The sequence below is a fragment of the Phoca vitulina genome, unplaced genomic scaffold (genome assembly GCF_004348235.1).
Source record: "Phoca vitulina isolate PV1807 unplaced genomic scaffold, GSC_HSeal_1.0 scaffold1, whole genome shotgun sequence".
NCBI lineage: Eukaryota > Metazoa > Chordata > Mammalia > Carnivora > Phocidae > Phoca > Phoca vitulina.
The window spans coordinates 53,352,201-53,367,188 of NW_022589704.1; the positions used below are offsets into that span (position 1 = coordinate 53,352,201).

The 14,988-nt window shown below is 38.1% G+C and overlaps 1 protein-coding gene across 2 annotated transcripts in view; it reads left to right on the forward strand.

The window, feature by feature from the left end:
- Nucleotides 1-1,007: 1,007 nt before the first annotated feature.
- The window catches only part of CCDC141 (coiled-coil domain containing 141), a 219,990-nt gene continuing 206,009 nt past the window's right edge, over nt 1,008-14,988 (forward strand). For both annotated transcript variants that reach the window (XM_032407144.1, XM_032407134.1), the window contains exons 1-3: nt 1,008-1,078; nt 9,400-9,632; nt 11,970-12,092. In XM_032407144.1, the coding sequence (XP_032263035.1) occupies nt 9,531-9,632; nt 11,970-12,092 (225 nt within the window). In that variant the 5' untranslated portion in view covers nt 1,008-1,078; nt 9,400-9,530. The remainder of the gene's footprint in view (nt 1,079-9,399; nt 9,633-11,969; nt 12,093-14,988) is intronic.

The window sequence follows — 14,988 nt, forward strand, 5'->3', positions numbered from 1 at the left end:
GATGGGGGAGAGGGACAGAGTGAGAGGGAGAGAGAGAATCCCAAACAGGCTTGCTAGGCTTGATCTCACAACCCCCAGATCATGACTTGAGCCAAAATCAAGAGTTGGATTCTTAACTGACTTATAGACCTAGGCGCCCCTGATTTGGGAAGTTCTTTAAGAGGGATTTTGTCATTTCCAAGACATTAGGCTTGGTATATTTTCTATGTTATAAAAGCCTTCTTGTCAAAGTGCTTCATGTGTATATTTTATCTTTAGTTTTCTAATGGAGAAAACTGGGAACAGAGATGGAGTTTTGTATGTCCGTTGTTGACTTGTAAGAGTGCTTGCTGTAAGGTTCTGACTCAGGGCTCTGTCCAGGAAGTGCTCAACTGTGTGAACTAGCTGAGTGAAGGGAGTGTGCGAACATCTGATAATTTTTGACTTCACATTAGGATAGAAGAACTTACTCTCTGTGGTACTGGAGCAAGAGACTAAGAGGGAAGTGGCTGGGCTGTAGACTCACTTGGTTCATAAACTTGAATAAGCCACTGATCTTTTGCCTCAGTTCTCCAACTCCTATGACAGAAGTGCAAGGTTCCTGAGGGGCCCACAGGTTCCTGAGGGGCCCAGCCAGATTCAATGGTTACAAGTTTTACAAATCTAAAGGAATTTGATGAGGATGGTGCTAATTAAGGACATCAGGGCCTATGCACAGCAGGTGCTCAGCAAACATTTGTGGTGAGGCCATGGGCTCATCCTGATAGCAGGAGCTTAAGGCAGGGACAAGCCAGAAGCAGAATCTAAACTCTACATAAAGTAAATTGACTTTGCTTTTGAAGTCCTTCCTTTATGAGTGTGGAATTTGTGATAGGAAACTGGTTTGCTTAGGGTGGTGTGAGTTGTGTGGGGTGTGGCACAAATGAGCTGCTACTTTTGTTTCCATTTTCCACTCTGTGAGTTTCTCTCATCTTGTTTCCTGTTTTTCCTAAAAGCTGAAGTATATGAATATCTTTTTTCCTGCAGGTGTTAGTAACTTCTTTATCCTTCCGGACATTCTCAGTAATCATTGCCTTTCATGTTGGATTCGATGACTTGGGTGAGTGATGTATTAACAAAAATGGAGATTCTCATAGCAAGGGACTTCTGTGTGAACACTGGTATGAGGCATTCTCACTTGGAGTGAGGATGCAGATCTTAAAGTCCATACAATAAATTTTTAGAAACTCAGTTAAGTTTAAAAAAAAATAATCTACAGTAGAATTTTATTAAAACTGGATTTGTCATTAACCGATGCCAACAAATTATGAAACATCACCCCATATAACTGAGAAAGCCCATTGTTAACACTACTTTTACATATGTACACAATATACATATATGCACACATATGTATATTATTATATATGTAATATATATATTTACATTAATTTCTTAATGTTTTCATGTTTCTTACTAAAACCTCATATTTTAAAAAGCAACTTTTTTTCTTTTTAACTCTTTACATACTTCCTGCCTAAAATCCATGGATAATACCATCCTGTGTGGGGTATTTGATTTTCATGTCCTTGGGTTTTACATTATATTATTTTTTTAAATATTTTTTTATATTATTATTTATATTATTATTTATTTTTATATTATTTTTCCTTCCTTGGCAAAAATTCTTACTGCTGGGAGAAGTGGCAGCTCACCCTCAGTGTCACCGCTGGCTTCTCAAGCAGCTGGAAGGACTTCTGCTCTTCAGGCCTCCCTGGGGATTACTCTGGGCTGGAAATTCTCAGCCTCAACTAGAGTTTAGCAATAGTTAGGAAAAACAAAAGAAATCTAATTTTCCAAAATCAAGTTGACTAAGACTCCTATCTTCTCATATAACCACCCACTGTTCTGAAGGGTAACTCTTAGGACACTTGATTATGTTAAAAGGAATTGGATCAGAGAAAGAACCCTGCTACATTGGGGGCCTAAGAACACCGCTCAACACGCGTAGGAAATCTGGTGACTTAAAATTTAAAAAATAAACATTGCACATGAAAGCTTTTCAGTGATTTTTTTTTTAACATTTTCTGGCTTGAAATGTTATATACAGCTCTCTTTTTCAAAAAAAGGATTTCCCAAATCAGTAATAGCCACATGTTTACTGTTCATTTTAACTAAAGCCTACATATATATTGGACAGTTTTCCAGGTCATACATTGCTCTATATAGAGAATTTTCAAGAAAAGATGTACATAAGTATTGATATTTTGCACATCATTTTTGGTATACTATGCTTAATAATAATAATAATACAGTCACCTTTGATCTTTTGACCAAGTTTTCTTTGGACTTGCCTGAGTTTTGTTTTATTTTCCTTACCATTTGTAGAAAGGACATTTGCTGGATATAGAAGTTGCTTGTTTATAATTATTCTTCCAGGTCTTACAGAGAAGCTAGGGATTTATGTCATTAAACTTGTTTAATTGTAAGGAAATCTATGGAAGTTCATGTATAGATAAACTGTCAAAAGGAGCATGATGTTTTGGATATGCTATTCTTCTGAAGTGAAACTTAGATGACCGTAAAGAATCATCCCAAAGGAGCATTGTGTTATTATTTGCGGGTTGGGTACTATGGAGTTCCTCCTACTTCCTGCTTTCACTTTGACTCCTACGGCCTCTTCTCCATGAAGAGGTTTTTTGTTGTTGTTTTTGGGGTTTTTTAAATTTTGTTTTTGTTTTTTAACAATGTTAAGTCAAACAATGTCATTCCTTCTATGAAACCTGCAATAATATCCCATCTCACTCAGTAGGAAATCCAGTCCTTACTTTGGCTTAACAGCAAGGTAGCCACAAAATTATTGTCCAAATGGGATTCTTGAGAGTGAAAGGACCCTTAAGAGAAATTATGCTGGGGCAACAGATGTAAACCATGATTGCCCCAAGCAAACCAGGATATAGAAGCACCTACCTAGAAAGTCCTATAGGAACTTGCCACCACTACCGCTCATCTTCCATCAGAGTCCTTTTCTCTCAAGCCTCACTTAGCTCCAGCTATACTGACCTACTGGATGCTTTTCAAATATAACATAAGCATGCCCTGCCCCAGATGCCTGGAATGTTCTTCCCTGAGATATCTGTCTTGCTCTTTTCAAGTTAATTCTGGTCTGTAACCAAATCTCATCTACTCTTAGAGACACCTTTTCTGATTCCCTTCTAAAATAGTATCCCTCTTCCCCTGTTCACTCTCTCCTCCTTACCTTGCCTTATTTTTTTTTCATAACACTTACTATATTCTGACATAATTTTATATGTGCTTTTTGTTTCCTGTTTGGTGTTGTCCCCTCCACCAGAAGGCAAGCTCCATCAGTGCATGAACTTTGTGTATTGCTGTGTGCCTGGTACCTAGAATAGTGTCTGACACTTAGTAGGTATTTAATCATACTCGACGAATGAACAAGTGAATACATGCCTAGAAGAATGAGCTGATGGCTAGAATGGAGGCTGTTTTAGGGGGAAAGAACAATTTCCATTTACTTATAGATGGAAATTAAGTGAGAATGCTAATAATCTAAAATAAACTAGAAGGACCAGGAGGAGTATTAAAGAATATAAAGAATGATGTAGGAAAAATTTTGGCTAAAGTCAGTGTTAAAGATGGTATTCCAGACATGATGACTCACTGAAATGTTTTTACCATCTGATTATAGTAAAATAATTTCCTCCCTGGTAATGCATATTTTATGTCTTTCTAATATATTTAATCCATTTGGGTTGCTGAGCATGTGTTTTAATTCACCTTAATTTTAAAAATTTATTTCAAAATTTTTGGCACTTACTAGATTTAGGATATCCCTTAACAGATATTGTTGTCATCTCAGAAACAATAATATATGACTATCAGAATACCACCTATGTACCATTGTTTTAAGTGTTTTACAAATATTATCTTATTTAATCCTCCCCCAAAACATATATGATGTAGGTATTCCCATTATCCCCAATTTGCAATGAGGAAACTGAGGCACAGAGAGACTAAGGCAGTGGGACTTCAGAACCCATGCTCCTACCCCATTGCCTTTGCCATATTGTGTGATTTATTTTGTTGTTGTTTTGTGATCATAATCAAGTTTATTATTCCTGTTAATCTCTGTATTCCATAGAAATACCCTGAAAATATCCCCTGATTTCTCTGGCAAATTCTAAATATGTGATTCAATCTACTTAAACTACTACTGGTTGTTATTCCCCTAGCTTTAATCATAGTGTATTTTTAGGTTGGTTGCTTATTTTATTGCTTATAATCTGTCTTTTCTCATTGGAATGTTACCTTTTCAAGGGTAGAGACCTCTGTTTCACTCACTGCTGTGTTTCTAATGCGTAAGTGCCTGGTATAGCAAATGCTCAGTAACTATTGGTTGCATGAATAGATACTGACTGAATGAATTGTATTAAAAGTGTATTTTTTTCTATATATAATGTGATTTAATCAGTCAGCCAATATTTATAAGCATCGATTCTGTGCCTAGTATGGTGTTCTGTCTATGGCACTTGTAAATACCAGGCCCTCTTCTAAGCACTTTACGTAAGCAACTCTTTTAATCTCTCCAATAACCCTACAAGGTGGTCTGTAAAGATCCCCCCAAATGGTAAGACATGGCTCCTTTCCATATGGAGCTTCAAATCTAGTTGAGAAATAATACTAATGGAAATGAAATAGTTAGAAAACAAAGCAAGTTTGTAATATAAACATATTAAATTTTGACAATAGTCAAATTTTAGAGAAAAGGAATATAGGCAGGTGTTTCAACTTTTAAAAGGAGTTGGTAATTCATCTTGGTCTTAAATGATGGGAGGAATTCAGATAGATGAAGGGAGGAAGGGGATGATACTCCTGCAAAGAACAACTAAATTAAGGTAGAGACCAAGGATGATCCTTGGGACCTGGTAATAATGGTATATGTCACTGAGCAGGTAGGAGGGGCAGGCCATAGATAGCTTTGAAGCCCAGGCAGAAAGGTTTGGACAGGAGGTGGTGGGTATCAGTAAATCACTGCGTGTGTGTGATTTATAAAGTCAGGAAAATAAGTCTTCCACCCATATGTGGATTAAATGGAATAGAGTATAAAGAACTTGTCCCAGTTCTTGGCATGTAATAACTATCACTAAATGGTAGCTATTATTATTACTGCTAATAATAATAATAGCAGAGAAAGTTTTGCCTTGAATTTTTAACCTGGATAAATAGACTCATTCTGTTTTTGTTTTTGTTTTTTTTTTATGTCAGGTCTATCTAATTTGTCTTTATAAAGTTTAACTAATGATAGTATTGATTAAGACAAACAACTGGGATTCTCTATGAAGAAATGGGCAGATCCCACATATACTCCAGTAAAGAAAATGTGTTGTTTTAATGTCATACCCATAGACAGAGCTAAAAAATAATCACACGAGGGTACCTGGGTGGCTCAGTAGGTTAAGAGTCTGACTTGATTTTGGTTTGAAGTCTTGATCTTGGGATCCTGGGATCAAGCCCTGCCTCGGGATGCACACTCAGCGGGGAGTTTGCTTGTCCCTCTCCCTCTGCTCCTCCCCCCACTCATGCTCTCTCTCTCAAATAGATAAATAAAATCTTAAAAAAAAAAGACATGATAAAGTTTCCAAACTGCTAGCTACCTATACTTTATTAAAATGTACTATTGCCACCATGAAAAACAGTGTGATGTTTCCTCAAAAAATTAAAAATAGAATTACCATATGATACAGTGATTCCATTTCTGGGTATATACACAAAAGAATTAAAAGCAGGATCTCAGATAATTTGCACACCTGTGTTCATAGCAGCATTATTCACAATAGCTAAAATATGGAAGCGGTACAAGTGTCCATAGATGGGTGAATGGATATGCAAAATGTGGTGTATACACACACACACACACACACACACACACACAATGGAATATTAGTTAACCTTAAAAAGGAAAGAAATTCTGACAGGTGCTGCAACATGGATGAACCTCAAAGACATTATGTTAAGTTCAATGAGCCAGTCACAGAAAGATAAATACTGTATGATCCCATTTATATGAAATACTTAGAATAGTCAAAATCATAGAGACAGAAAGCAGAGTGGTGGTTGCCAGGGGTTTGGGGGAGGAGGGATAGGAGAACTATTGTTTAATGGGTATAGATTTTCAGTTTTACAAGGTTAAAAGAGTTATGAAGATAGGTGGGTGTAATGGTTGCACAACATAATTAATGTGTGTAATATCTTTGAACTGTACACTTAAAAATAGTTAAGGTGGTAAATTTCATGTTATATGTATCTTAACATAATAAAAAAAATTGGGGAAAAGAAGTGCTATTTGCAACTCTACAGAATCCAGTTATAGCTTTTTGATATATCCCCATGGAAGATACTTCACTAAAATTCAGCTGGTATAAAAACAGGCATTTCCCAGAGGGATAAACAAAGAAGGCATAATAACCTTTGTAAGATCCTCCATAAACTTCAAAGGATAGGAGAATGCCTGTAAGGTTTTTTGTTTTGTTTTGTTTTTTGGGGTTTTTTGTTTGTTTGGTTGGTTGGTTTTTTGTTTTGTTTTGTTTTGTTTTGTGATGGTAGGGGAGGTGGAGTATAAGCAAACTGTATCTCAAAAAGCTTTTTAAAAAAATCCATCTAATTATAGTGTACCAATTTTCTTAGTACAATATATTTCATACTAACTATTCTCCAAGTTGTTTCCCAGAGTTAACAGTACAACTTATAATTAAACATTATGCTAGATGAAGAAACACAGGCCAAAGTTCAAAATGAGCTATATGTGGATAGAGAAATCTGACCTACAAAACTTCTGTAGGGGAAAGGACTAAAAAGTCGAAAAGACAGCAAGGGACGGGGAGAAAAAAAGTGATTTAAGCCTTTTAAAGGTTTCAAAGCCAAGAATTTAAATTCAAAAATATTAGTCTGAAATCACTTAAATTCATGTATGCAGTTTGCATTATTGTCCATGTCTCCCAACGTAGAAAACAGTTTCTTTACACAACACCCCAGCCCTGCTCCATCTAATTAACAGAGAAAGGTCATCTGCACACAAGAAGGCCCTACCTTTGCTGCTGAAGAGCTGGATTAATCTTTTAACAAAGTCTTAAATATTTCTAATTGCCTTTGCCCTTAAACCTTGGTATTCTCAGACTTTCAAACATATTTTCTGTCCTCTTCCTTGGTGTGGACCTGCGGTGCCACACATTCCAGCCTGCCCTCCACACCCTTTGCACAATCATCCATCCTAAGTGGGGCTTTATGGACAGAACCACTTTTTTCCTAGCCATCATCTTTGCAGCCTGCTGACAGAGGTCCCTTTGCCTCTTGAAGGTTTATATACAACTATGACACTATGACACTATGACACACACTGAGTTTCTTTTTCTTTCTTTCTTTCTTTTTTTTCTTTTTTAGACACACACTCAGTTTCTAACAGTAAGATTAACTTGGAGTAAAAAATGCACTGTGTATTTTGGGTGCAGGTCACTGTTTGCTGTTCCGGTTGGCAATGTACACAATGATTTAAGCAATACTCCTTTGGGCATTTTAGTTTAGGGTGTGGGTATTATGTGACACAGCTGTCAACTCTTGGTTTGTTCTTGAGGGCAATTAGCAGAAAACTGGTTTTTCTGTTTTGGTTTGTTTGGACTAACTACTTGCTCAAGCAGAAGGAGCTTGCTTTCGACACTGAGGCAAACTCAGCAAGGAGGTCAGGTTGGTTCTCCATCTCTGCCATGAAATGAAACCATTTATGATATTTTCTACATCCTGGTATCTCTTGGTATCTACTCTCCTGAGCTTGCTCCAACCTCTCCCTTCATGGCATCAGATAAAGATTGTGGGTCCCCGGAACTGGGATCCAGGCATGGTTTCCCTCTTGCTGGCCAGCAGGCAGGTGCTGAGACCAGAGACCTGGGTAGTAGCTATATAACTGCCGAGCAGCCGTGACATATTCTGGGAAACAAAAATAATTGCTGAACACCAAAGTATATGTGAAAGCACTTTGCCCTCTTTGACTCAAGAATATTATCATGAACCTTAGCAAAACAAAGCAATGGTGCTAACTCAGTCTTCTGAACATTAGGCTTGAATCTGAACATGCTTTTGAGATGAGTTAAGGGTTTAAACGGTGAGTGGACTAGTTTGACTCTGTTTATTGCTTTATCCTCCATTCTGGCTTTGTCCCAGAAGTTTCCAATGGCTCTCGCAGATTTGGAGTCAGTATCTCTGATGTATTTGCATCTGACCTCTGACCTAAACCGCAGTGTTATTTTCAGCTGTTCTTTGACAGGGAATCCAACAGCTGCTGTTTAATACCACAGACAGCTTGTGACACTCGCTGGGTTTCTAGCAAGAGGATTAATCTGACGATCTTGGGCTCTGATTTGAAGCTGTCTATAATTTTCCTGCATAGGGGGTGGAGAAGAATAAAAATGAAACCTGAAGTACATTGTTATCCTTTTTAAAAAATTGCAGTAAAATATACAGTGTTAACCCTTAATTAAACAAACAAACAAAAAAAACATTTTCTTGCTGCAATTAAAAGGTAATAACAAGGTAATTACTTCCTGGTAGTTGTGATAATTGAATTTGAAAATGCTAGTGAGTGGAGTAAGTAATCACAAAGAAATCCTGAAATGGTAGATATCGATAATTGCTCATTGAAATATTTTTTACATGTCCCTAAGAAATCTGAAGCTCTGAGAAAATGTGACCATGCCACATAAACTTGACAAAAGGCAATAAGTTTTAGAAAAGCAAATTAGTCTAAAATTATAAGCAATTTTGTGGCTTAATTCCAAAATACATACTAGAACTTATTATTTTTTTTAAAAAGATTTTATTTATTTATTTGACAGAGAGAGACACAACGAGAGAGGGAACACAAGCAGGGAGAGTGGGAGAGGGAGAAGCAGGCTTCCCGCTGAGCAGGGAGCCCGATGCAGGGCTGGATCCCAGGACCCTGGGATCATGACCTGAGCCGAAGGCAGACACTTAACGATTGAGCCACCCAGGCGCCCCTAGAACTTATTTTTAAAGTACATTTTGTGGGGTTTTCTTTGCATAAGGGAGACTTGAAAATCTTGAAAAGATTGATATCCAGGTCCATGATTGGCTGGTTTCAAAGTCCATCCTAGCTATAATAGATTCAATGGCCAAATTAATTTGGGTTGTCAGGATGTAATTTTTTTTCCCTTTGCTATTAAACATCAACTGATAGGCAGAGAGCTAGAAACTGCCCTCCCCATTTAAGATAATGGCAAAAATATCAGGCACTTAGTGTTACCATACCAGGGGTGTGGCTATTCTTTCCCATTCTCTTCTCTCTCTCTCCCCTCTCGTGATAAACTCAATGGGGTTGTCTATTTTTAACCTCCTGTTCTTTCCTTTTGGCAGAGTAATCAGTGCGAGCTGAGCTCCTTCCCTGAATGAATCCAGCTAACCCCAGTGATTGCCTTCTGAAATGACCAGCGGACACACATCTGTCCAGAGGCTGTCCAGAGTATAAATTCTGGTTCTAAAGTACCATGTCCAGCCAAGGAAGTCCTGGTGTGGAGTTTTCAACGACGACAGTTAGTTCAGTAGCTGTTCAGGCTGGGGACTCCAGAATCGTGATAGCTGTCATAAAGGTAAGACAACTTTCCTTTTTCTCTGTGGCTGTTGGCTTTTTGCAGGGTGTTAATAATCCTAAAGAATGTTCCACATAGTCAGCAGCACTCAGCATATAGAAAATAGCACAGCAAGTACATCTTACTTGTAAGTTTAAGCAACTTACTATGGTTTCTCTTTCAGTTAGTCAGAAAACATCTACAGCAGCTTAATTAAAACAAAAACAAAAAACTCTACCATATACTTTCAATTTGATTTTTAAAGGCAAGGTACTCATGACTGCAAGTTCACAGGCTGGAGAATCAAGGGGACCTGTAAAATGTTTGTGATTTTTGAGAGTGGATGTGATGGAGGACGGAAGAGGACGGTCCCAGTAGATACGGGCTGGCACTGTTTTGAACATGATGGAGGGCAGGGAACACCTAATAGGAGGCTCTGATATGTGCCCTCCGCAGCACTGCTTTTGACATGGTAAAGACACTAGTAAATCCTTATCACATTTTGGGGGAATGAAGACCCTGCCAGGGAAGGTGCAAAGGGCAGGCATCAAATTTGCCCTTATCACCAGGAAGTTGAAGCCACTTGAGGCTTAGGGCTATTGCATATTTTATGTCAAGTAATTTGCTGATTTGCAAAGATGGCCACATACCTTTAGGTTGAAGAAGACATCCATGATTTTATTCCCTATGAAATGTCTTGCAAAAACCCTTGAAGCATTATGCTTGGATTTAGACAAGTCACTACTTCACGAATTCAGTGTTTAATGAAGTGAACAAGGCAAACAAGCTGGTGCTCACCAGCCAGTTACTTTCAGGACCTCACAAACCTGAGCTGAATGACTTCTCTGGCCTTTGTTAGAAGCCTGGACTGAGGCCTGTTTAATTTAACTTAATTGCTGTGAATTTTATGTTAATATGAAAAGTTGTAACAGGAAAGCAGCACTTGATACTATGCAAAACAATTCACTCTAGAAGCACTGAATATAAAGTGTTCCTACTGATGTGATTCCCAGTGCTCTTGAGACTTAGCCCCATGCAAACAGCACCTCTGATGATTCCCCGGCCCTTGAGTCCTTTCAAAGGCAGTAGGTGGGCATGGAAAGAAGCCTGAAGCAGAAGTAGCAAAAATTGATAATTTGCATGTGATTTTATGATGCTTTGAGTAACTACAAATTTCAGCAGTGAGGGAAAAGAGGCAAACTCATTGTTTTAAAAAAGTTAACTTTTCTTTCCCTCAAATAAAAAACATTTCTTAGAGCAGGAAGAGGAATAATGTGTATGGGATAAATTATAGGAGAATCAGAGGTCAATTGACAGTGCAGGGGAAAAAAACCCTAAAATTATGCTGGAAATACTTATTTTAACTTGATTGTGTTTCTAAGAATGTTCCCTCTGACCACCCTCCACAGCTTCTTTAACTTACTGCTGTCCCAAATAAAATAAACCGCAAGCTATTCAGAGTAGAAAGTCCATCTTAAAGAAGTGTCTGTGTCTGATCTGTATGGGTTTGTTTCCAAATGGTCTTAGGGCACTCATGATCTGGAGTAGCCACACATATTTTTCGTTTCTCTTCAACACTTTGCTTATCCATGTGCACGTGCCTTTTAGCAGTTCCTCTTGCTTAATCAGTTGTTGCTTCTTAGAAAAGCAATTCCTCAGGAAATGCAATGGTGAATTATATCTTCGAGCAGTGAAAGTGTCCTACGTGTGGAAAACAAATTGGCTGCATTCATACAGCTGTTGTCACATGCATCTAAATTTATTGACATTTTCATACATACTTTATTGATTACTCAACAACAAAAGTTGGAAAATGTTATGTTTTTAACTTTACTGTAAGATAAAAATCTGTTGCTTCATCTGCTGTTTATTCTTCACAGTTGAACCAGTGAGGTCAATGTAAAGACACTGATCAGCCTAAATAGCATTTATAAAACCTTTCCCCTTTGCTGAAGTTTGCATCCTATTTGCCCCTATATGCAATTTCACTCTTTTTATGGAATTAAGTTTTGTGAGAGAGAGAATGTACAATTGTGTAACATGTTCTGTAATTTTATAATATTCAATAATACACAATCTATTGTATGCATTCTTCATTTGAGAATTTTTAATTTAAATACCATATGCCAAGAGAAAAGAATTTACCCTAAGAGTGAAAAAAAAGACAGGGCGTGGATTTATATTAAACCTGTTATATTTCAATTTCAGGAAGGCCTATCTCTATAGAAAGAATAAAATGTTCACAGTAAAACTGAAACAGAAAAAAAGAAAGACAGAAAGAAAGAAGAAAAAGGAGAAGGGTAAAGGGGAAGAAACAAGAGGAACTAAAAGTGCATTTTATTTCATTTTTATTTATAGTGTGGCAAGTGGGTGCAACTTCAATTGGCTGAATCACAGCCCAATCTTCTAGAAATTGGTAGCAGTCAAGATGAAACCAAAAAACTTCTTCATGATCATGAACTTCTTTTGGCCAAGCTCAAGGTAAGATATTAAAATGTGAAGCAGATACAAAATTAAAAAGAAAATAAAAAGCTATTTCTTATACTTCCTCTTGATTTCTCTGACATCACTGGCCTATTGCCATTGTAATATACTGCCATATAGATAATGGAAAGGCTCTATAGTTATTTATGAGCAAATACCAGCATTCGAGAGAGGTAACAAGATTTTTTAAAAACTTCCCCTAATGTGATAGAAAATATAGAGTGATAATATTTCCACTGTGGAGAAATAACTAATTTTTTTTTTTTCCTGGCTGCCTCAGTGAAAAAAAAAATTCCATCATTTTTCCATTTCATCCATTATACTGTCAAGTCACAACAACAGATCCAAACTTTCTGTTGCTAATGATACCTGCTGGCAAGAATAATATAGAAGCTTATTTTCCCTCTGTTGAACTGTTGAAAACATCTGATTTTGTGTTTAATATTAAGAGTTCTTGAAACCAAATAATAATTTTAGTAAAATCAGAGTTATTATTCCATATAAGTGTGGTTATTTAGTCAGAATCTAAAAATAACATTAGCTTGAGATTGCCAGATAAGGTATCAAGTCAGGGCCAGCTACATAATTTGTGGGGCTTAGTGCAAAATAAAAAGGTGGGCTTCCTGTTTAAAAAGCAAGAAAAAGCTTTTTCTTGACCTGTCACATTGTATTTTATCTGCTATTTAATGTCTAGTTCCTTCAGGCCTAGGATACATTCTGGCCGAGTGCGCACCCTCACAGGCTCTGGGCCCCGGCCATGGCTCAGTCACAGGGTGTGGGCCTGACCCCAGCCTTTCCCTAGCTGTGCCCTGACCCCAGCAGGGCAGATGGCAGAGGTCACTGAACAAGGGTAGGGGAGCAGACAGGATAGCAGAGACTCTCTGGGAGGCAGGGCTCCATGTGAGATAAAGCACCAATTCCCCAGCACTTCCTCTGTTGTCCCATTGGACTTTACTTACAAAACACAAATTTAGAAATCAAATTATTAAAAATTTCAAAACAGTGACAGGCAGAGTCACTTTAAACCCCAAGTTTAAACCCTTCTAAGAACAGAGCCCAGGGATGCAGCCAGCCATGTGAGTAAGAATGCTTGTAGGTAAATGAATGGCTTCACTAAGATCAAAGAGGTTTGATTAGGCAGCCGGCAATGACTCTGTTTTTAGTCCTTTAATATTACTGGCTTCTTTGAACATCCTAGGCTGGATTGTATACTTGCTTCCTAGGTTTAGAAGCAGATCTAAACCGTATCTGATATATATGGACAGTGGTTTTCTGATTGGGCAGTAGTAAAAGTAATTGGGTATATCAGACTGGAAAGTTGAAGAAAGAATTAGTACTGAAGGAGGGAGCCATTAGAATCCAGAATTTATTCTCCTGTTTGGGCAGCTCCTTGCTCTGGGCTCTGGGCTGTCTTTCAAAGTAGAAATCCCTGGCCACCAGGAAGTCCTTTGTATATAAGAAAAGAACACATTATGATGTGAAAGAGCATTGAACCAGGAATCAAAAGATCTATGTTTTAGCACTAATTATACCATTAACTAGTGTAATTCAGCTAAAAACTCAAAAGTCTGACTGCGGCTGCTACACAAATAAACTGAATTCCATGAATTGTGGAAACTCAATACTTCCTCAAAATTCCTGCTCATCCCTAGAGGTTTACTTTCTCATGGTCTCTTGTGTCCCCAGCTCCTTCTTCTATACCTGCCAACTGTTTGTGCTGAAGCTAACTTGGACTTGAAACTACATCCCTTCCCCTGTTTCCACTAACACTTCATGCCCAGCCAGCATTTGCAGGTCTACTAATGAAATGTGAGTGGTGGGGAAACTCACGGAAGTATGGGTCTTTCAGGCTCCCTCTTTCTCCCAACCCTATGCCTGTCCAGGGCCACACAACTCCAGGGGGAATGCTGTCTCAGGCAAAGCACTTTGGCTCCACAGCAACTATGCTTAAATGCTTAAATTTGCATACCTAAATCAATCCAGGAGCTCAGTGGGGTGGGGGGCGGGGGGAGGAAAAGGGCTTTCCATTTAACAGGATCCATCCTCAGAAGATGCTTGTGGTTCAGAATGTAAAGTCCTGTTGTCCTTTTATGCCGGTCTTCTGGCTATGGACTAGCCTTCTGAACTTCAGGCTTTTTAACTGTAAAATGAAGGGAGAAGATTGATCAAAGCTCCATATCTATTGTGGATCTTACTATAAGGTGCCATGGGATCATGGAGCCATTCTCCTTCTCTGTACATGGATCTAAGAACATGAGGTCTCAGGTAAAAAGGCCTTTTGGCTTCACGTAGGCCTCTAGCCATGACCTCTTTCTGTCCATCTCTCATACCCTCCTTGACCCCATCTATCACTAGCAACTTAGCCACCCACCCCCCAAAGAAATTTTAAGTAGTAGCATCATCCTCCAATGTTATTGATTAAAAAAAAGAAATCAAGGAGTCTGAAGTCTGTTCCAGATTTGCTGACAAAAGACTTTTTAAAATAAAAAGGTGGGGCGCCTGGGTGGCTCAGTCGGTTAAGCAGTCACCTTCGGCTCAGGTCATGGTGGCCGGGGGGTGGGGGTGGGGGTGGGGTGGGGGTCCCTGCTCAGCAGGGAGCCTGCTTTTCCCTCTCCCTCTCCTGTTCCCTCTGCTTGTGCTCTCTGGCTCTCTCTGTCAAATAAATAAATAAAATCTTTAAAAAAAGATTAAAAAATAATAAAAAGGTAAATTCCATATTGCAGATGTATAGATCATGAATTTAACCAATTTATTAGCTATTACACCGTCAGTGTAGGCACAACTTAAGCTGTAGCACAAAGTTGTTGGATCCAAGTTAGTTTTAATATGAGCTTTTTGAATGATAAGAACATTAGTAGTTCAAAAAGCCAATAATATTTAATATTTAATGTTC